The 22,406-nt window shown below is 39.1% G+C and overlaps 7 protein-coding genes across 13 annotated transcripts; 3 read left to right on the top strand and 4 right to left on the bottom strand.

Annotated features, from left to right (window-relative positions):
• On the bottom strand, window positions 135-2,500 carry LOC18768392 (putative S-adenosyl-L-methionine-dependent methyltransferase MAV_4873). Its single transcript, XM_007200369.2, has 7 exons — window positions 2,135-2,500; window positions 1,763-1,914; window positions 1,550-1,670; window positions 1,175-1,299; window positions 924-1,052; window positions 665-829; window positions 135-465 (listed from the first exon to the last, which is right to left on the bottom strand). The coding sequence occupies exons 1-7, from the start codon at window positions 2,325-2,327 to the stop codon at window positions 394-396; spliced, it is 957 nt and encodes a 318-aa protein (XP_007200431.1). The 5' UTR covers window positions 2,328-2,500; the 3' UTR covers window positions 135-393.
• On the top strand, window positions 3,083-5,942 carry LOC18768313 (blue-light photoreceptor PHR2). The gene is made up of 4 exons (XM_007199769.2): window positions 3,083-4,355; window positions 4,940-5,169; window positions 5,263-5,349; window positions 5,556-5,942. The coding sequence occupies exons 1-4, from the start codon at window positions 3,375-3,377 to the stop codon at window positions 5,635-5,637; spliced, it is 1,380 nt and encodes a 459-aa protein (XP_007199831.1). The 5' UTR covers window positions 3,083-3,374; the 3' UTR covers window positions 5,638-5,942.
• LOC18767685 (magnesium/proton exchanger) lies at window positions 6,411-10,541 on the bottom strand. 2 transcript variants are annotated; one of them, XM_007200232.2, is made up of 9 exons: window positions 10,161-10,541; window positions 9,248-9,672; window positions 8,495-8,670; window positions 8,252-8,370; window positions 7,973-8,133; window positions 7,733-7,866; window positions 7,415-7,631; window positions 7,181-7,310; window positions 6,411-6,917 (listed from the first exon to the last, which is right to left on the bottom strand). In XM_007200232.2, exons 2-9 carry the CDS (start codon window positions 9,606-9,608, stop codon window positions 6,620-6,622), a joined length of 1,596 nt encoding a protein of 531 aa, XP_007200294.1. In that variant the 5' UTR covers window positions 9,609-9,672; window positions 10,161-10,541; the 3' UTR covers window positions 6,411-6,619. The 2 variants fall into 2 exon arrangements, with proteins under 2 accessions (XP_007200294.1, XP_020409334.1); XM_020553745.1 differs by lacking the exon at window positions 10,161-10,541 and adding an exon at window positions 9,774-10,154.
• On the bottom strand, window positions 10,682-13,087 carry LOC18768112 (pentatricopeptide repeat-containing protein At3g62890). Its single transcript, XM_007201110.2, has one exon. The coding sequence runs from the start codon at window positions 12,798-12,800 to the stop codon at window positions 11,085-11,087; it is 1,716 nt and encodes a 571-aa protein (XP_007201172.1). The 5' UTR covers window positions 12,801-13,087; the 3' UTR covers window positions 10,682-11,084.
• On the bottom strand, window positions 13,179-14,567 carry LOC18767582 (60S ribosomal protein L22-2). Its single transcript, XM_007201836.2, has 2 exons — window positions 14,252-14,567; window positions 13,179-13,570 (listed from the first exon to the last, which is right to left on the bottom strand). The coding sequence occupies exons 1-2, from the start codon at window positions 14,479-14,481 to the stop codon at window positions 13,426-13,428; spliced, it is 375 nt and encodes a 124-aa protein (XP_007201898.1). The 5' UTR covers window positions 14,482-14,567; the 3' UTR covers window positions 13,179-13,425.
• Window positions 14,645-16,688, top strand: LOC18767131 (outer envelope pore protein 16-4, chloroplastic). 5 transcript variants are annotated; one of them, XM_020553747.1, is made up of 7 exons: window positions 14,645-14,840; window positions 14,942-14,993; window positions 15,084-15,115; window positions 15,207-15,240; window positions 15,346-15,467; window positions 15,922-16,090; window positions 16,361-16,688. In XM_020553747.1, the coding sequence occupies exons 1-6, from the start codon at window positions 14,769-14,771 to the stop codon at window positions 16,054-16,056; spliced, it is 447 nt and encodes a 148-aa protein (XP_020409336.1). In that variant the 5' UTR covers window positions 14,645-14,768; the 3' UTR covers window positions 16,057-16,090; window positions 16,361-16,688. The 5 variants fall into 5 exon arrangements, with proteins under 5 accessions (XP_020409336.1, XP_020409337.1, XP_020409335.1 ...); XM_020553748.1 differs by lacking the exon at window positions 16,361-16,688 and having other exon boundaries at window positions 15,346-15,413; window positions 15,922-16,345; XM_020553746.1 differs by lacking the exon at window positions 16,361-16,688 and having other exon boundaries at window positions 15,922-16,345.
• LOC18767467 (caffeoylshikimate esterase) lies at window positions 18,075-21,976 on the top strand. 2 transcript variants are annotated; one of them, XM_020553743.1, is made up of 8 exons: window positions 18,075-18,427; window positions 18,578-18,668; window positions 18,777-18,809; window positions 20,434-20,580; window positions 20,693-20,823; window positions 20,933-21,070; window positions 21,164-21,262; window positions 21,357-21,976. In XM_020553743.1, exons 1-8 carry the CDS (start codon window positions 18,407-18,409, stop codon window positions 21,765-21,767), a joined length of 1,071 nt encoding a protein of 356 aa, XP_020409332.1. In that variant the 5' UTR covers window positions 18,075-18,406; the 3' UTR covers window positions 21,768-21,976. The 2 variants fall into 2 exon arrangements, with proteins under 2 accessions (XP_020409332.1, XP_007199970.2); XM_007199908.2 differs by having other exon boundaries at window positions 18,079-18,427; window positions 21,360-21,976.

Here is a 22,406-nt window from a genome sequence, read left to right as displayed (position 1 = left end):
GACTCGACTTTACTTCCATAGCAAAGAGCCAAAAATACATAATCTTTATAGAATTGGATTGGTCCTCGATCAAACTTTCAGAAAATAATAACTATTCACAGGCCTGTCTTACGTGAAAATTGTGAATCTGATTGTGGATCGAATAAGCATCGCATTTATATCCAACATATCACTGTACACGTGAAACACAGATTCTCCTCACGAAAATAGCAATAAACATGTGGAGAACATGTCCAAAAATGAAATGGGAGCAGAGCCCTTAACATCTTCAAAACTTATACAAAGAAGGAAAGAGAGAACAACTAAATTCCAAAATTTCATTATAAATGATTTACAATGTGGCGGCTTAATTAAAAACAAGATAATAAAATACGAAACAAACATGGCATTGTATTAGAGCTCTTCGAAGCCTTCCTCATCCCCTTCTTCCTCGGTTCTTTGAAATTCCTTCCTCCAAGTTTCCATCTGTCAACAATGTAAAAAGGTTTAGAAAGGTTCCAGCGTTTGAAGGATTAATGATACTGACACAACACACTAACTCTTAGGGAAAGAAGATAACGGTTTGAATATGCAGACAGGATGAGTTGCGAGATTGATTCCTCTGGTTACATGAATACCACTATTTAAGCGTTCATAAATTGTCAGATACCGAAAAACATGTTACCTGATCATCAGAAAACCGCAGTTGTTCCGCAGAAAATAGTATATTCTTATAGCTTCCTGATGCTAAATCCTTGCCTAAACTCCGCGCAACTTCCTCATAGCAAATCATGTCCACCCGAAAGCCATTGTTCATGAATAATTTCTCCATCCATTTCCTTGCACTAGTCTACAGAACAAAACAGGAAACAGGTGGTGCATTTCTTTCTTGACAGAGAAAAGCAATTCAAACACTGAAAAACACTTGAAATAAGCAAACTGACCTTGATCCCTATTTCAGTTTCTGCCAACCAAGCAGGCAATTCTCCCAAGAAAAAACATCCGTTCATGGCAGAACCACTTACAGTGAGCAATATGTCCTCAAAACTTGCTAATGTCATCACAGGGAGCCCCTACAACAACATACTAAAATGACTTCCCTACCCACTAAACAGAATCACCATGATAAGCTACACACAAAAAGACAACTACTGGTCAGTCATTATAGTATAGCTTGAAAACCTTCTTTAGATACCTGCATGGCCCATATACTAGGGCGATTGCCGTTAAAGCCTTTAGTACGCAGACTTTGCTGTATGTTGGAGGATTCCAAAGGAACATGAAGGGATACGCAGCTTCTTGGAATCTTTGCCCCAACACCTGAGGGATTTAAGATAATACTATGAGAACATTTTGCAATGCCTACTTAGCAAAAACAAGATGGTAATGTATAATAAAAGAATTCCTAAAAAGCTGGAATTTGCTGAGGATTAAGAATTAAACAAGACATGCATCAACAAAATATTTGATGCCCATGATACACAATTATCTTTTTTTTTTTCAAATAGGCTGCAAAATCTTTAATTTCACCAAATTGTCACTATAGTTGATGTTGTAAGTTTGCAATCACCTTGAAGCTTTTCAGCTGCTCTTTTGAATACCCGTTCTGGAGATATATTAAATATAATGGTTGAAGTTGGCCAACTAAGCCTATATGGACGGGTGTCCATGCCATCTGTTAGCAAAACAACCTGCACTTTCAAGAAGAATACCATCGAAACTTAAGGATTGACAAGAACAAGTCTATGAAGTTAAATCTTATCTCTAGACAAACAAAAACTACCTGCTTAAGTCCATCAATATGGTTCACTGTACGGAGCAACTTATCATCAATGAATTTTGTTCCAAGGCAATAATGGTCCGAGGATTGCTTCATATCCATCTGAGCATTAGGAGCAACAAAGCAACCGGCATACGGATCAACAAAGAGAGGCTCTGCACATGAATTGCAAGTACTAATCACATACTCAGAAATTGCACACAAAATTCAAATAAAGATGCATTCTTTATAAGTTGTTTGCGTCACTCGAATTGCTACTATAAAACAAAAACAAAAACAGATCATCCATAATAATACGAATCATTAAGAGCTATTTGATTGATTAAATACCCCACTGAAAAAGAAAAGTGTCAAATACAGAGGATATGGGCTTGCCTGGTCGATGGGTTTCTCGGAAACGAAGAGAGGCTGAATCTAAGGCGGATTGAAGTAATGGGTCATTTTCTTCGACGAGCTTTGCTCTCAATTTCAACCCGCCATTTCTATATGTTCTTGAAGTAGTGTAGGTTACCGGTCGGCGCAAGATTGCAGTAGCCGGGGCATGTGCAAAGCCCACAAAACAGTCCATACAATTCAGATTACTCTTCGTCGATGATAAGCCTCACGAGAAATTGGAAGGATTCATCGTCCGAACGTTGAGCCTCAGTATTGGCTGAAGACTTAACACAGGCCCTCTTCCGCTGCGCATGGAGCGCGGTGCGCGCACACGACACGACCTCAGTCGTTAAGCGAAAACGACCCAGCGTTAAACGACACCCCGTCTAAACTAAACTTATTTAAGTGAATAATTGTATTATTATTATTATTTTATTTTATTTTTGCGAAAGGAATAATTGTATTATTTGAAAACATAGAATGCGTGCAGAATAAATTTTTGGGTGTGTGTACACAATGACTCAGAAGATTATGATAGGACACGAACCACGTCTATTCAGGAATTAAAATCAAGGGGGTTTCATAATGCACCTAACACCCTAATGTGTTAGGGACCCATTCCACAACCAACGTTGATGTCCCATCAGCTTCATGAACACATAGCTGTGCCACAGTCCCAAATCTTGTGTAGATGATCTAATTAATTTGGTAACTTCAATAAAAAGAAGTTTGCTAAACCTAAATCCCCATTTATTTTGGATGATAAACAACACAAGAACGGAGAATATGGAGAGTATTGGTGACAGGATCCTAGAACGTATATAAAATTTTGTGTTCGATTTTCCCTCTATCAATATACCTTATTTTTAAATAATATTTTAAAGGAAAAGAAAAAAAGGATTGAATTGGAGTTTTAGCGGGCCAAAGGCCATACCACTCATCTAATTATCTGAATTAGACTGAAGGCTGTTGAAGTTGAAATGTGAAAAGTTAGTGCAAATTGTTAGGTGCAGGCAGGTTGGTTATTAAACAAAGGAATTTGGATGCAAAGAGACCACAGGCTTTAAAACCCGCAAAAATCACAAGGCCACCAACCGCGGAGAACACACACAACACAATCAGACAATCTAGAGAAATAGTGAGCGAGACTGAGAGAGCAAACCAGAGGTAGCCAAAGCCAACAAGGAAGACATAAGCTTATCTTCAATCTCTGCTCCATCTCTCAAACGAACCCTAGAAAATGGACCCCAATCTCCAAGTATCAGAAAACCCAGAATCTAAATCGTCAGAGGAACCAAACTCACTTGCCATTGTGCCTTCCTCATCGCTTCCTCCTTTTGCCACTGCTTCCCTCTCTCTTTCTCTCTCTACAATCCTCCCCACCCACTTTTTCCAACAACCCAAAGTTTCTACCTTGTTTTCTTCCCAGCCAAACAAGGTTAAGGTGCCCACTCAGGCCTCTTCCTTGGCTCACCTCTCTCTATCCACGGCCAATGTAACTCCTCCGAAGCTCTCATTCAAGTCCACCATCTCAGCCAACCCTCTGCAAAACCCTCTCTCTTTAGGCCCTCGCCGTCCTCTAGACCCCTCCAATGGGGCCGCAATTCGCCGAGCTTCCATTGTCTGGTTCAGAAACGATTTGCGTGTCCACGATAACGAGTGCCTCAACTCGGCCAACAACGAGTCCATGTCAGTCTTGCCCGTCTATTGCTTTGACCCGAGAGACTACGGAAAATCCTCTTCTGGGTTCGATAAGACCGGTCCATACCGTGCGTCCTTCTTGGTTGAATCGGTCTCAGACCTCCGCAAGAATCTGCAGGCAAGAGGGTCCGATCTGGTGGTCCGAATCGGGAAGCCCGAGACGGTTTTGGTGGAGCTGGCCAAGGCAATCGGCGCCGACGCCATTTATGCGCACAGAGAGGTTTCGCACGACGAGGTTAAGGCCGAGGACAAGATCGAAGCCGCTATGAAGGAGGAGAATGTGGAGGTCAAGTACTTCTGGGGAAGCACTCTGTACCATATGGATGATTTGCCATTTAAGTTGGAGGAAATGCCCACGAATTATGGTGGGTTTAGAGAGAAAGTAAAGGGATTGGAGGTGAGGAAGACGATCGAGGCTTTGGAACAAATGAAGGGCTTGCCCTCTCGTGGTGATGTGGAGCCTGGGGATATTCCTTCCTTAATGGATTTGGGTCTTAATCCATCTGCTACAATGTCTCAGGTTTGACTTTCAGTTTCTGAGTTGTTGTATTAACTCATCTTTGATCCTATAGTTTTCATCGAAAGTGTTTTGGACGGATTGTTCTGTGGATATAATTGAGAATTGATGATGTCGAGGTTGCAAGATAAATAGAAATGAACAATCTTTTACATCAGGATAATGGAAAAGGTGAACAAGTTTATAGAATCAATAAGGCCTTGCTTGGCATTTTAGTATATAAAGACTTGAGTATGTATTATTTCTATCAAATGTTTACACGAGAGAGGGACTGAGAAATGAGTTATTTTTGAATATTCTGGTTTTAAGTATGAAAATATTTAGTATCAAACAAACTTTTTGCTCAAATTTGTATAACTTGAATGGTCGTTAATGGTTCAGCTGCAACTTTAGTAATGCTAGCATTTGGATCTTTTTCCATTGCTTATGAGCCTAAAATGGATTCGAAGAATAAGAGTATCATCATTTATTGACATGGAAACTGTTTTTGACACATGGTACTGTTAGTTTCCACCTTTTATAGTTCTGTGATAATATTTTTTGACCTGTTCCCTGGAAAGTGACAATATTTTCATCTCGTCTTATAGGATGGAAGACCAGCTGCCAATGCTTCCATGGTGGGAGGGGAAGCTGAAGCCCTAGAGAGGCTCAAAAAGTTTGCAGCTGAGTGCCAAGCACAACCACCCAAGAGTGGCAAAGATGGAAGCCATGATAGCATATATGGTGCAAACTTTTCATGCAAGATCTCTCCATGGCTGGCCATGGGATGCCTCTCTCCCCGCAGCATGTTTGATGAGCTAAAGAAAACAGCTAACAGGTGTGCCTATGCCTTTCTCTTAAATGATGCTATAGTTTCTAAAATTTATATTTGATATGTACTCACTGTTCAATGCAATTTTGTGATTGACAGAACCATTTCTGCTTCCTCAAAGCGGGATGATGGTGGCAGTGGAATGAATTGGTTGATGTTTGAGTTGCTGTGGAGGGATTTCTTCAGGTAAATAGACAGACCATGAAGCTAAAATCACATGAGAACTATTATTTCATCTTGTCCTTCTCTATCAACAATTCTACCGTCACCTGATTGGCTCTTGCGTATACACCCTATTCTCTACTTTAGCTTTCAAACATATCAAGTTGAAGATGTGTTATAATATGGGTAGTACTGTACTGATTTTTTTTGTATATCCCTGCCCAATACAGATTTGTCACCAAGAAATACAGTTCTGCAAAGAAACAGCTTGACGCTGCTCCAGCCACAGCATGTACGGGTGCCCTTGCTTAGGGAATAACTTAAATTGGATGATGAAATGTTGAGATATGGATTAGTTTCAACTCTTTTAATTTTCCAAGATGTAGCAGTTAGATGTTGTAGGGTTCCTCTGAAGGAGTTGTTCCTTGTTGAACCTTGTTTTCGGTTCCAAATAATGTGGTTGAATATGGACATTTGCCCCATTCTTCATATGTTCTCATGTGAATAACAGATGGTCTGCTTTTGCCTTCTATCTTTGGTTTGTTGTACACATTGACCAAGTTGTTGATGGAATTACAGATTTACAAAAGAAATAGAATTTCCGCGCATTTAATTCACTTGTCTTTCACTCATCTCACATGTTTCCTTCGCCTATTTAAGGATGATGTTTTCCCCACCATCACCCCCACCGTCACCACCACAACCACCGTCAGCATCATCAACATTACCACCACAGCCACCACCACCTCCACCACCACTACCACCCCAACCTCCTCCACCACGACCTCCCCCACCATCACCCACAAACCATCATCTCCACCGTCATCACCACCACCGTCATCACCCCTAAACCCTTTGTTTTTTGAGTGCTATAAACTCCATTAAAATCAATAATAAAACTCTAACAAACTCAGTTAAAATCTATACACAAATTCAATCAAAATCTTTGTGGAATTTGTAGAATTCAGCCAAATTCAATTAAATTCAAATAAAATCCATCAACTTTATAACTCTTCTAAAATTATTTAAAATCTAAATTGAATACACCCTCCTAAATTTATGTAGATAACATACCAATATCCTTATTTGATAGAAAAGGCTAAAGTGCATAATACGCCAATGCCTTCAGATGAGCTACACATAATCAGAAATTTTTGTGCATTGTATACATCAATGTTACAATGGAATACGCTCCGTACACTTAATCATACTAGTTAAATACGGGAAGAGAACAAACCAAAATCATACCGAGCAAAAGAATTTACTTTTCTTTTGAAAAATAAAATAAAATATCTCATATGATGCCAGAAACCTTGAGAGAAGATAGCACAACAAAAATAAGCCAAAGCAACATGAAAAACACAAAGGTAATCCAAGCCCAAAGCCTTGGCCCTCCAAGCTCAGCACCCAATGTTCGACGCCTAATTACCAGAACCGCAATACAACCTACTGAAGTTGAGAAAAATACAAGCAAAGAGAAGCTAAGACCCGCTGCATTCTCAATCCGCAGTGGTTCTTTATAGACAAAGAAATTGTATGCAGTGTCAATCAGCCACGGAACGCCAATGCCAACATATATATTCACCGAATTGCTGCAAAATGACATCAACAAACAGGAAAGCAAGTTGAGTTCATGACATCGCTGAAAAAATTTAACAAAATTGAAATTCAAGTCAGGCCTTTGAATCCAATTTTGTTTTCTTATCTTTCTTGTTTCATCTTCTGGATTTCATTTGTTAAAGATGAATGTTTACCAAACTTCGAAATTCTTTATCCGGACCTCCTTACTACTAAATGTATTCATTCCTTGAAAAATAACAAAGTCTAAAATTGAAATGGATCTTTAAGAGTAAACCTGCAAGTAATGTTTGCGATGGCAGAATCAGCTGTTATCTGACGTTCAGCAGCAATCTTACTTGCAACTAAATCTGGCCATGAAGTTCCACTTGCTAATGCAGTAAATGCTATGACATAAGGATTTATTCCTGCAAAAAGAAAGTATGGGAATGACAAAGTTTTAGAGAACTAGCTAGATCATGGACAAAATTATATTGATGAACTGTAAGTTATCACATAAAATCATAGAAACCTGTGACACAGCTTATGAGATCTGTGAGTTGTGTTACAATGTAAGCTATCGCACTGATGAAAACTAAGGAACATATGAAGGCAATCCAGCCATGAGCAATATGATAAGGGGGCACAAATGCAAATAGTAGCCTCCATGGGACAAGAAGTAACTGCCAGGAAATTCTTGCTAGTCGCAAATATAGGTTGTTCAGTTGTCTTGATTCTGTGCTTTTTAACTGTTTCAGAAAAAGGAAATTACTGTAACCAGCAAAAATGGAAACTACCACAAACTACACATATCTTGATTATTAAACATATACAACAGAGAATACAATACCTTGACTGCGTCTACAAATTGTTGCCCCCAAATTGCAAACACATGATAGTCTTCTAAACTCATCTTCTCTGGCGAATCTTTATTGGAATATTCAGGAGTTTCATCAGTTCCAGGAACGTTTTGATACACTGGACCTGCAAAGTGAGACTTCCATATTGAGAAAAATTGTAAAATGCCCCTAAAGAATGTTATTTTTACCCGAGAGTGACTATTTTGTTTCAAGGAATTTCAGACAAGTACCTAAACCACTTCCCGAATGAAAGGAGAAAATGTCAACAATGTTCCTGTTTTCATCTTCACCAACCTCAAGTATCTCAGAGTAGTTATTGCAGGGACCACTATCACTCTTGCACGTAACAACCTCAGCTGGCACCCAATCCTCTGGTCTCTCACTTCTTGGCCTTAGGAAATGAAAAAAAGAAATGAAGGCAAAATACTGAGAAAGTTAAACCAGTTATTAATTTTAGTTTAGAAAAATGAGAAAGACCACAAAGATCTCAAACATTAATTTAAACATACAAAGGAAGAGAAAAGTAGGGCCAACGCTTGTCTTGAGCATAAGCATGCATCAGCAGTAATCCATATTGCAGTACTGTCAATAAGGCCTCCCATATTGTAATCACATTTGGTGTCCACACCTGCAGCGTTAAATAAAACCATTTCACTAGAGTTCTAAATGCGTGTCAGGCATAGCCCGAAATGTTTTGACAGATAAAAACAAAGAAGAAGGATGATTAGCATAGGGTGATTCCTTCAAATTACCTCTAAAATTATATATAACCAAATATAGGCCCAAAAAGACCAAAAGAGCTCAACTAGCCAGACTCCTACATCAGCTATCTTTTTCAGCTCTCCGGCTCTAGGAACTACAACACATACTGCATGGATGGGGAAAAGGTCGAATGCAGCAGAACCAACTAGTGTTCCAGGACCCAAACCTATAAATTAAGAAGACTAGCAGAGTGTTAAAATATATGAAAGATAATAATTGTAACTAAACCTATGTGTGAAGAAAATAAAATCGGAGAAATCATTGCAGAAGCATGCAAAAAGATTCAAAATGGAAGAAAACCAAATCACACAGTTGAGTAATCGTCATTATCAACATTTCAGTGCATTCCCAGTGATTCCAATCACAAGATATTTTTTGGGAGATCATGCTCATCAGAAGCAGATGAATTGTGCTTCTCCTTTTTCTCCTTACCTCTGTCATATTGGAGAAGAATAACAACTCATGAACTTCCCTCAACAGTACTCTATTCTACTCAGGTCATCTAGTATCCTACCTACTAACAGCCATTGAACACATGAAGTTTTGAACTGATACTACCGCAAAACTCATGTTTCTTGCAGTGTATCTCAATGTGTGTGTGTGTGTAAAAGTGACAGTAGCATGATAAAACAATGTGACACGGAAAAGGATATACAATCCATCAAGGAAAAAGATGAACAATAAACCATGAAGCCAAAATCTCAAAGTCACATCAATAATTCAGTATGTTTTGTAAAACAAACCTCCAGCATACAGGTTCCCAAGGTTTCTTATAGCATCAATAGTAGCCAATGATATTTGAGGAAAGCTGGTCCCAAAAGCCAGCAGGCTAATGTCTGCAATTGTGAAGTTCCACACTTTCTCATACCTAATAATTTCAGCACCAGTGTAAGGATTGATATCTACCACCTTCCGTGTGTGGCTCACAACACTCTCCATTGATTGGAAAAAACGAGCAGTTATAGCAGACAACCCAACGAAACAGTAAGCAAGACCAAGAAAATATAAGAAAGTCCGGAAACCAACCCCAAGGCCAGTTTCACCCTGAAAAATAAAGTAGCTTTCACAATTTTCTTGACCCATTGTACTGGAATTTCCAGGCATGGTTTATGTGGTTTGCTCAAATTGCTTGCAGTCCAAAAACTACAATGAAGTAAAGCAACAAGACCTGATTGATGCAGAGAAGAAATTTGGTTATCAGAAATTGATTACTATTATGCATGACTTAATACTGTCAATGAGTAAAGGACCAAATGAAAGAGGATTAACCTGCAACAAAGATAAGACAGACATAGCAAGCAATTCAGCTCCTAATATCCAAATCAACATTGCTTTCAATTTTCCATTTCAACAGAAGAAGATGTTCAACAACATGTTGGCGAGTCTTTGTTTTGACACAACAAGCTCTCAATGCCATGGCATTGTTTATGCAAGGGCTATGTTTAAAATCCGTCAATTGAGTATGTCCTGGAGTTATGATTTTGCATTCAAAATGCAAATCCCAGAAAACCCAAAAACCAAAAATCCATGGCATCACCGAAAGGCGCGAAGTACAAACCTTCAACTATCGAATCATACATACAGCTAGATCTCATTTATGGGTTCACAAGAAGAAGATGAAATAAATTAGAAAACAGAGATGCAAGGAGGGACAACCTGAGGAGCTCACGTAGCGTAGGAAGGGAAGGCAGGAAGCTTGCCGGCGCCGGAATCGACGGCCGCCCAAGCTCCTGCCACAAGTGATGACGTGCGAATCCAAATCAAAAGAAAGCAGATAGCAAAGCAATGGACGGGTGTGGCGGGGAGTGTCAATCTCTCAATTCTCGAAACGGTGGAGAGTTGGGTTGGGGGATGCGTGAACAGAGAGAGCTTTTTGCTGACTTTTTGGTTCTGAGTCAGTAAAAGTCAGAGGACGCCGACGTGCATGGTTTGGGGCCCAAGCTTTCCTCATCTTGAATGATTAACTGTGCTAATTGTTATTAACCATCTGAACTGTGTTGCATAAATAAATTATTACAATGGTGAAAGGTACAGTACAGAGGCCAAGAATCAGGTGAACAGTGATGGCGATACGTTTCTTTTCTCCTTTTTAGTTACAAATTACAATGACAACAATATATATATATATATATATATATTTTTTTCGTTATCAATATGAGCAAAACTAAAAGAGATCGAATCGAACTTAGGAGTTTAGATACATAATTGCTTTAATTCAATTGAGTTACAAGGGTCTTGAAACGGATAGTAATAAGATCCTACCCTAAATAACTCTTCTTTTTCTCTCTTGTGGAATAGATATTTTATGCAATATATGTGATTGCTATTTTGGGGAAGTCACTATGATTGTGACATTTACAATAATTCTACACTGTTTGTGGCTGGCTGTGTCCTATAATTCTGTTTGCAGCACTCTCCCACCATCCATAATTCTGCCTGCTCCAATCGCACCAACATCAGACCTGCCATTCTTTTGTATCCCTGAGCTGAGCACAGAGTCTTTACATATAAATTATGATTATTATAAATTATAATTAATGAATTTACCAACCTAACCAAATTCCAGGAATAATAACCTTTCTACCAATAGTCTTTACATGAGCACAGTCCTTGTCTAAAATGGTGAAACCGATTGCAATCTCTGATAACAATTTCCCGATCAAACTCCTTGGAAATCATCTTCATAGCATCATGACAATCACGACATATCCTCAGGTTTTTAACGATTCGAATTGGGGTGCCTGGACTTGTCTTCAAAAAGCAGAAGGCAAGTGCTAGTTTCTCACTATGAAAGGACAAAGCCAACTCCTTTCCTTCCTCATCCAGCTCAAGCAATACCTCACTTGTATTTCCAACAAAACCTCTCAGCTTCAACCTCTTCATGATCTCATCAAGCATCATATATATTTCTCGACTTTCTGGATGAGAATCGTCGCCCACGGAAAACTCATGAAGAACACCTCCTACCTCAACCAAGCTACAACCAGGGACCTTTTTGATCTCCCTTTCCTCCATGAGATCTCTCACACGCGTTACTTCGCTCCATCTACCCATCTTTGCATACACATTTGATAAAAGCACATACGCACCGCTATTCGTGGGATCCAACTGAATTAGATTCTTCAGTGCAATCTCACTTGTTTCGATGTCCTTCTGCATCCTAGATCCACTCAGTAAAGCCCCCCAGATAAGTACATCAGGCTCCATTGGCATGGACTGCACCACCTTCAATGCCTCCCTAACAAGACCAGCTCTTCCATAAAGGTCAACGATGCAACCATAGTGCTGGATTAAAGGCTTAACACCAAACTCCTCGTCCATTCTCCTAAAATACTCCTTACCTTCACCCACCAAACCTCCATGCACACAAGCACAAAGAACACCCACAAATGTCACAGCATTAGGCCTCACACCACACTTTACCATTTCAGAAAACAATTCAAGGCATTCGGTAGCAAGTCCATGCATGGCCAGTCCTGAAATCATTGAACTCCAGGCCATGACATCCTTACTGGGGCCCATATTATCAAAAACCCATTTTGCTTTCTCAATACTTCCACATTTGGCATACATGTCCACCAATGCCGTCCCTAAGATAACATCAATTTCCATCCCAGATTTGTCGATATAAGCATGAACCCATTTGCCATGCTCAAGTGCACCCAATCGCCCACAAGCCAAAAGTACGCTTGACATGGTAAACTCATTAGGCCTCGTACCATCCGCATCCAACATTTGCATTTCACGAAACAGGGCAAGTGCTTCCTTATAACCACCGCACATGACGTACCCCTTTATCACACAACTCCAAGAAATCACATTTCTGTGTGGCATTTTATCGAACACGTCTCTCGCATTGCCAATCAACCCCACTTTCGAATAGGCATTCATAATTGAATTCCAAGACGGTAAATCAGGTTCATAAATCTCATCAAACACTTGGCGGGCAAGCATCAAATTGCCACAAGACGAGTACATATGGATGAGAGATGTTTGGACAAACGGGTCGTGCGTGAATCCAAATAGAAAAGCTTGGGCATGGATCTGCTTTCCCGATTGGAGGTAAGGAAGAGAACCGAAAGACTGAAGGAGAAAAGGGAAGGTGCGGTTGTCGGGTACAACTCCGTGTAAGCGCATGCGAAGGAAGACGGAGAGTGGGGAATAGGGGTTTGGGACTGTGGCTTGGACATGGGCTCGGATAAGGGTGTTCCAGACGAAAGACTCAGGGGTGGGATGGGAAAGATGGAGAGTTGGGTGCGTGGAGGATATGAGCTTCGCAGAAGCTCGCATTTGCATTTCTGGTGTTGCATGGCGGGAAGATGTTCAAATCGTTTTAAAGGAGTTGGCATCCCATTGAGCTAACTTTTCGACAGACTGACGAGCAAACGATTGTTCATCATTTGGGTATATTATATTGCTGTGCGGCAAATGTTATATTATAATCTGGCTCCTAGTTATCAAGGACTGACTTTAAATTTTATGCTTTCCCTACCTGTTTGGTCGGGGTTTTTCTCGACCTTTGCTTTTTCTATTTGTTTGGTACACTTCTCCCCTGGGCCTTGTAAGCTCTTGTTGCTTTGAGCCAACTTCTTGGATTACCAAAAACATATATTTGATTTGCATCTCTTTTGAACGAACTACCGCCGAGGGTAGGTGATATACATAAAAACACCATCAAAAAATTATCAATCCACCATAATCAAGTACCTGAATGAAAAATGTATTGTATCACCCACATAGACAATGTGAACGAGATTCTAAATTTCAGACCGAATACTCAAAAGAAGCTTAATTTCATAGTGGGTATCAATCATGAAACAAGCCAAAATAAAGTCGATAGATAAGCAGGTGAAAAACAAAAGATTGTCCTCTAGAACTACTAAGCTCAAAGGGTAATGCCACAAAAAAGGAGACTAGGTTTTCAGTCTTCCTCCTCTCCCTCGTTCTCAGCAATGTTGAAGTATCTCAACTCATAAACACCGCGGTCCTTGTTGGAAGCAATTACGCGAAGCCAATCCCTCACATTGTGCTTCTTCAAGTACTTCTTGGTCAAGTATTTAAGATACCTGAGAAACAAGTGATATAAAGGTTATACATAAAAGAAAACAGAGCATGATTACTACTCAAAAAGCAACAAAAGAGTACCTATGTCTAACTGAAACCATAACTAATCAAGATATAAGGATTTCAAGCCTTTTATGTTGAACTGAAAGTTATATTCATAGAAATGGAATAATCTAAAATATAATTGCACAGTAAAACTAAAATTTGAAGTTACAAAGAAAATAAACCATTGAATATTCTGCAAAATACAACCAACATCAAAGATTCACAACAACAGAAACAAATGAGTCCTGTGCTAGCATACAATCCTTTTATACATATGAAGTGATATGAAACTTAAACACAAAGCATGATATAAACAAAAGATAACCAGACTAACATCAGCAATACCATATCCTTGGAAATGTAATAATCAAGATACAAGAATTCCACATATTTCACGCTGAGCTGCAATTTATATGCATGGAAATGCAGTAATCAAGAAATTCGTCGTACACCAAAGCTTATAGTTCCCATTACAAAACAAAGCAAACATTTGCTACAACAGAAAAACAAAGGCCATTTTAGGGCACAACAAAAAAGCCAAAAATAATTTCTTTTTCATAAAATGAGTTTCGGTTCTAGTTATAATTCAGATCTGCAAAATGGTATTTGCAAATAAACATAATCCAAAGTGTGAGTACCTCTTAGAGAAGTTGGAGTCAGAGGTGACGGTGATCTTGTTCTTCTCACGTGAGACAGTGACGGCGTCACCGAGAGCACCGGCCTTGCCGCCGACCTTGATGCGCTCCTGGAGGAACTTTTCCAGTGAGGCGATGTCCATGATCTTATCCTCCACTGGCTTCGCGCAGTCTATCACAAAGGAAGCCCCCTTCTTCTTCCCCTTCGTCCCAGCTGCCGCCCCACGACTCATCTTCGCTTCTCTCTCTCTCTCTCTGCGTCTGTGTGTGAGCTGCGTCTGTTACTGAGATTAGGGTTAGGCTCTCAGTACAATAAAAGGGACTAGGGTTTTGGGTTCGCGGGGTTTTTATTTTATTTTTTTGGTACGGGCCCAAAGGCCCAGCGTAAAATAATACGTGTAGGCCTGCCTATCTCAGCCCAGTCCTCTTTAAGAAAAGTATGACGACGGTGTCGTTTCGGCCCTCGTTTCTCTTTCAACGACTATCGAACGCGGCGCGCATCGGGTACCGGAGGTGAGAGATGGAGGGAGAGCCCTACGACGTCGTCCCGTGCTCTTCCGTCGCCGTTGATTCTATCCTCCGCATCGGAACGGTAATTCAATCCTCTGAAACTGAATAAGACATTGTAATTCTATGCATCTAGAAACTCGTTTTACAGCTCAAATAAATATTTTTGAATCTCATAAATTTCAGGCTGGTGCAATTTGGGGTTTGTGCTCCGCTCCCCACGAGGCTCGTAAACAAGGTAAAGTTCAAAACTTTCCTTCATTGTCATCAAAAATTTGTAGAATTAATTTTGATTTTGTAAGTTTGTGTTTCTTTGCCGGTGATGTAGGCCTAGGAGGGGTAGCTCAGGCCGCTTTTGTGGTATAAATTCTTTCATAGATAAGCAACAAAGTTGTCTAGGGTTCTTACTAAAACTCTTGAGTGATACATTTTGTATTGGTACCGTGAGCAGGCGAGGTCGGCTAGCTCGTGTGGCTTTCAATATGGTAAACTCAGATGTAATATATCCTGCTTTTTTAGTTTTCTGATTTTTAGTTTCTGAGAGCCGTATTTGGCTAAATTGACACTTTTAAAATTGGCTTACATTACAGGACTTGTTGCTGGAATCTGTACTGCTACTCACTGTGGGCTTCAAAGATATCGGGGAAAGAGTGACTGGGTTAGTGAGGCTCTTGTATATCTGGAAAGAAACCCATGTTTAGGAAGTCAATTTGTATATCTTCTACCATTACTTCTTTGATATATAAAGCTCTGCTGAAAATACGCTTTTCTCTTTCTTTTCGCCGTATCTTCTACTTGTGAGTTTCAAACATCCTAATACAAAGTGCTTGCTGATATTCTAACAAACCAATTTGGAGTCTTGTATTGTAATTTGCCCAACACAATCCAACTTGCATTGCGTAAAAACTCTTGCAATCCAGTTCTATATTGTGACCCGACACACTATTGCTGCTGCACTCACAAATTTGCAGGCAACACCAGAGCCAACCAGCTTGATCTTGGCTTCACTAAGATTCCATTTTGTGTTTAGAATTTGGAAAGGTTGTACTTGATAGTTTGTTGATCTACACTGCCCCTAATTTTGTATTTCATCGGGTGTCTAATGAGTCAAGTTTGAAAAGCTTGATGGCCTGCTAGAAGATAATGGTTTTTCCCTCTTCTGGCAGGTGAATGGTCTGATTGCTGGTGCTGTCGCAGGGGGAGCCATTGCTGCTATGACACGAAGCTGGACACAGGTGGTTCCTATGGCTTGTCTGGTTTCTGCCTTCAAAGTTGCCACTGACTATGCTAGAACAACTTGAAATACCTCTCGGTGGAAAACTGTGGCAGAGGAAGGTTGTGCTTTTCGCTCCCTACATATTTTACCTATTTTTTCCCCCTGCTTAGATCCCTCATCTTATTGAACCATTTGTCTGTAACACTGTCATTATTTTTTACTAAGCAAAGAAATACTTTCTGTTATGTCGGTAGATATAGCGTATATGGAGCGACCGTTGTATGACAGTTCAATTCTTGTATGATTTTCTTTTCTTTTTCCTTTTTTTGTTGTAAATAACTAGAGCAGATAACAAGGTTCCCTTTTGCTGCTGATGCTCATTTCAACAGATATTTGACCAAGGATGAAAGCCTTTCAATTGATACGCCCTCTTCATCCTTTGAATTCTGGGTGAAACTAAACCAGGTGAGCATTGTAGATGATGATACCCTGCTTCTCCGAAAACAGAGACAAAAACAAAAACAAAAAAAGTAAAGGAAAGAAGTAGGGCAAAATTTATGTTTTCGAATAGTCAAATTCAAGTGTAGCAAAATCTCCGTTTATTTGTGATTGCATGAAAGTGACAGCATCTACTCTGCATAGGCAGTAGGTTACATACCATCTCAAAAAAAAGAAGTGGACAATGACAATGTGTTCGCCCTTGTTGATTTTGTTTAAGTTGACTTCAATAACATTCTTGCTGCAAAAAGTTATATAAATTATAACTTTGGTAGTTAGGAACAAATGGATGGATGGTCCTACGCAATAACTAGATGTGTGGGAAACATAAAAAAAAGAAAAAAAGAATTAAGAAAACATTGTGGGGGTAAGTGACTACCTTTCTACCTGCTAACCTAAATGCCTTTATTTTCTTAAAACGTGTGTGTCACATTTTGATGAGGAAACGTCTCTCAGTCTCTGCTTGAATATATTCGAGGTCAAGTATTTAGGTGAAAGCTCAACAATTTGCAATGCTATTTTTGGAGTGGGTTTGTGGGATTTTTTAATCAGAACTGTCGGTTCAACTTCCAAGTTTTTATGGAAAGATAATCGTAAGATTGAAATGAATTCGGATCTTGAATTGGGTTTCAATCCAATCGGGTCGTCTAAGTAAATTCAGTTCATGTACGTTTGTTAGCTGGAACGGGCTCGACAGTTGCAAAATTTGATGAGGCGTGAGTGAGCTATGTTCGTCCCAGTCCTTTTAAATTTTGGGCTGGGTTGGAACATTTATGATCCATTCTTTGAATACTAGAGACGAAATTCTATAGTGAGGGTGTGACCGTGTGATTAGTAAGTAAGTTAGAAAATATGTTCGGAGGTGAAAAATTAAATAATGTAGCCTTGAAAAGTTGAAATGGTAGATGGATTTTAACTTGGTACGGAGCAACTATCTGAAATGACTTTAAAATGTTTGGTGTTTGGTGTTTGGTTGGTGACGAAATAAATAGAGCTATCAAATCACAAAAGATGGTGCCTTAATATTGGTGTTCCCCCACATACAAGTTACAACCATACATTCCCATTTAAAGGTTTTCTCTTTTATTTTCCTTTTTTTCCAATAATCGTTACGTATCATGTTCATGCAACTCCTGTCTACTTTACTTGCTCATGTCGCACTCTAAATAAACGTCAAAACGTTCTAATAATCGTGAAAAATATACAAAAAGTTTGAATGATTGCATCTTACAATACTATAAACGATATAATTATTTTCCTCTTCTTTTTTTTCTTTTTTTGGGGCTATGTAACGATATGACTATTTTGTATTCACTTTTTTTTACAATCAATATTTTATTTTAAACTAATTTAAATTACGGATAGGGGAATTCGAATTGAGTTGCAAAGCAAGGAGCACATTTGTTATAGCCAATTTGACTAAGCTCGTCATGTGATTATTCACTTTTTAGGATCAAAGATAATGAAGGACAACGATAGCTTTTCAAGTAGGAAACACTTTGAAACGAACCAGTGGTCCTCTGCTCTTTGACCCCAAAACAAAAAAGTCCTCTATGCGAATGAAGCACATCAAATATTATAACGCTCGAAAAGGCATCTATTTACTATATATAACAAGAACCTTTATACACGTTGGGGTGAGGAAAGAAAACACAATCCAGATAAACACCTACTACCACCGTCTCTCTTTCTCTCTCTCATCATCTTTCTTTTTCAGAGCTTCTACTTTCCTTTTCCCCATATTTTTTCAGAATCTCTTTCTCTTTTAAGTTATATAGAACAAAATTAATATTCATCACTCATCTCTTTCCCAAGTTATTATTGTGTTTGAGGCATCAATTCACAGATCCAGAGTTAAGATATACTATTCAAACATGGGGTCATCAAGGATCTGATATCTTAGTCGTTTTCTTTTCTTTTGCTCTCTCGTGGTGAACATGGATGGTGAATATCAAGAAGTAAGAATCTTAGTCGTTTTCTTTTCTTCAAGATATATTATATATAGGGTGTATGTATGTGTTTGGTTGAGTTAGACAATGTTGATATATATATATATATGTAGTTTCTTCTCTGATGGGGTGTTGTTCTTATTTGTTGAATGAGAGAAGGTTTACATAAGGAATTCAAGAGGAGTGCAGCTTTTCACTTGCAGATGGTTGCCTTTTTCCTCTCCAAAAGCCCTCGTTTTCCTTTGCCATGGTACTCTCTCTCTCTCTCTCTCTCTCTCTCTCTCTCTCTCTCTCTCCCTGTCTGATGAGATGGGGCATATATGTAATTAATTGGCGGTATTCATTAATGGTGTTGCAGGGTATGGCATGGAGTGCAGCGGTTTCATGAGAGGTAATAAATATTCTTAAATGACTCTTGTTCGTTCCTCCTCTTCTTTCTTTCAATTATCTCAACTTTCCAATGCTTCATGTATAAAAATATATAAATATGTATAAAGGGTAGTAAAAGAAAAATAAGACAGTATTCTTTCATAACTTACAAACCGAAAAGAAATTTCAATATATATATCAGAAGTGGTTGGTAATAATAGTAATTTACTACACTTGATGATTTGATGGTGTACAGATACATAGATAGAGATAGTCGTCATGAAAAACAGAGAGCTGAAAGAAACTTTTATCCAACTTTTCCTTCTCCTTTTCCTTTTCCTTTTCCTTTTCCTTTTCTGCAAGTAAAGCAAATCTAGTAGTAGTGGGATATATTGGGAATGCTAATTCATTTGAAATTGGAGGACACTTTTATTCTACACAAAGCATAAAACTTGCAAAATTCCTTATCTTTTCTCTTCATATACATGCATACATATCCAAGGAAACCTCGTCAAATTACGCAAAATCCACTCACAGGGCCACAGAGTGTTTGCCATTTTTTTACTGGATCACTACTATTTCGCCTCTCAGATAGGCATACTTTTAGGCGGTCATCTTTTGGGAATTGGGAGAGGATAGATACATCGAAAACAAACAAAGCAGATGACTTATCCAGGATAAGCTTAAATCTTTGGCAAACAACCGTATGGCACACCTCAGTCCTCTGTGTCTTTATGCTAAATTTAAATTATATTTCAAATAATCAGACAAATACACAATGGATTTTTTCAAGGCTGTTCCATCCCATACTTCTCTTCCGTTACAAAATCCCATTCGTATTATTCCCAATGTTTACTGCACAGCCGAATGCTGACAAGACTATCATTTGTCCTATCTTTCTGGTTCAATTCTCAATTATTTTGGGTTGGAACTTGCATCACATTATCTTCAACTTGGTTGGAGGAGGAGGCATACACACACGCAACACAAAACACATGGCTCTTTTTTCTCACTGCCTCTAATCTCTCTCTAGAATTGAATTGGCTCTTAGAGTCAGTGTCCTCCAATCTATAATTTTATAAGCAATTAAGACTCATCTAAATAATTGTCCAAATCTTTTACCTCCATTTTTTCTTTTCTTTTTGGATCCTTATAATTCAATTTAGGCCGTGATGATTGATTGGTGATAATAAATGAGCTCTGCAAGATGAAGACTTTCCAAACAATGTATCTCTGCATATTTGAAAATTCTCTTCTTCTTTTTCTGCATGTTTATTTACTCCTCCATCCAGCAATTATCATGTGGGGTATTGTTCTTTTTCTTTTTATAAGAAAAAATTATTATTATTTGGGCCATTGACAACAACCCTACATGAATATCCTATACTGAAAACGAAATTGGATGGTCAACTGGGTTGGTTTGGTTAGGTTGGCAAACAAATTTTGGGCTGTAGGGTCTTTTGCTGGCCGACTGTGATAATGCCAAAAGGACTGTTGTTGTTAGAAACATTATACTGATCCAGGCAAATACTTAATGCAACTGCCAGACATGATATTGAAGAGGCAAATTCAATTTGTTACTTTTTAATATGTACATATTGAAGGTTATCTAATGAAGTTATTCTTTGATAAATAAATAAAAATAGAATGTGGTGTCCGACTAGCGAATGCGGGTTATGCAGTGTTCGGAATTGATTACGAAGGACACGGACGCTCGAGAGGGGCCAGATGTTACATTAAGAAGTTCGAAAACATAGTGAATGATTGCAATGAATTCTTCAAGTCCATTTGTGGTATGTTTAATCCAATCCAATCCTCCCAATTAAAAACTAATCTCAATCTTGGTTCTTGGGTACCCTCTACCCTGTGATTTTAATTCAACTTTGAACTAAAATGGTGTTCCAGCGGAGGAAGAGTACAGGGACAAGTGCAGGTTCTTGTATGGAGAATCCATGGGAGGGGCAGTAGCCCTTCTGCTTCACAAGAAGGAGCCGACTTTTTGGAATGGTGCTGTTCTTGTTGCACCCATGTGTAAGGTGGTGATTTGATTTGCGTGTTTAAGTTTTTAATTTGGTTGGTTTGGTGAAGCGTTGGTTTACCAAATCAAAACTGATCGTTTTATCCAATCCAATATTGTTAATTAAGATATCAGAGAAGGTCAAACCGCATCCGCTGGTTATCAATGTGTTGACCAGAGTGGAGGAGATTATACCCAAATGGAAGATAGTGCCTACAAAAGACGTCATTGACTCGGCCTTCAAAGACCCTGTAAAACGCGAAGAGGTGACAAAGACAATTAAATAAACACTAATTTCATTTCTTTTTTTAACATTTTATTTGGTGACAATTAAGAGAATGAATGGGTTCAAATTTCAGATAAGGAGCAACAAGCTGATCTACCAAGACAAGCCAAGGCTGAAAACAGCGTTGGAAATGCTCAGAACTAGCATGAGCCTTGAACACACTTTGCACGAGGTTGGTTTGTTGCTGCTTCCACTCCCATTTGATTCAACATATATATATATATATATATATATAATTAGTTACTAACAATTGTAGACTAGCATAGCAGGTGAGGCTACCCTTCTTTGTGTTGCATGGGGAGGCAGATACGGTTACAGACCCAGAAGTCAGCAGAGCACTGTATGAGAAAGCCAGCAGCGCAGACAAGACCATCAAATTGTACCCTGGAATGTGGCATGGCCTGACATCAGGAGAGCCCGATGGGAACGTCGAAATTGTCTTTGTAGACATCATAACTTGGCTTGAGAAGCACACCAGTGATGACAATTCCGTCATCGTGCAACCAATTCACACATATAGGAATGCCATTCTCAAGATGAACACCACAGCCTCACCACCCCAAACAATAAACAAGCAGCATCAGCAGCAGTCGCCTCGGCCTGTGCGAACACAGTCGCACAGGAGATATTTCTGTGGGTTGAAGGGACGCAGATTGCAGCATCACTCGGCAATGTAGGCCAGCCAATGTTGAATGTGTATGGCAACTGATGTGCATAGTCACTTGTATAAATGAATGCACTTCAGTTTCGTCTGGATGAGAAATGTATGGCTATCGCAAAGAGGAGGCAGTGGAATAAATCCTTCCTTGCCCTTTATTGATAAGCCTCTATTATAATTCAGCTGTCTAATATGCTTTATCAATGCAAGGGTCAGATCAAATTAAAGAGATTGGTCCGTCTGGAACTTGAAAGGGGAGATAATGGTCTAATTGAACTAACAAATCCAATCTAAATCACATGGCCACAGAGTGGTCTCTGCTACCTCTAAAGATGGTGGGCTTGCCTTCCCTGAAAACCTCTGGCTTCCATGTTTTGCTGTGCAGTCAATCCTAAGATGGTGAACAGAGTTTAAATCAACAATGTAAAACAGCAGGGTCATAAAAGATGAAAATATTGAGTTGGAGAAAATTATGAGATCATTGACTCCAAAATTTGACTACATTGTCTGTTCAATTGAAGAGGCAAAGAACGTTGCTGAGTTACGAGTTGATGAACTACAAAGCTCTTTGTTAGTGCATGAACAAAGACTTAACCGCACCACTGCCAGTGAAGAACAAACAGCTCTGATACCAGATGTTGAGAAACTGAAATTAACT

The sequence above is a fragment of the Prunus persica genome, chromosome G8 (assembly GCF_000346465.2).
Source record: "Prunus persica cultivar Lovell chromosome G8, Prunus_persica_NCBIv2, whole genome shotgun sequence".
NCBI classification, from domain to species: Eukaryota; Viridiplantae; Streptophyta; class Magnoliopsida; order Rosales; family Rosaceae; genus Prunus; species Prunus persica.
The sequence above is the reverse complement of the archived record's forward strand: the minus strand, read 5'-3'. Positions and strand labels throughout refer to the sequence as shown.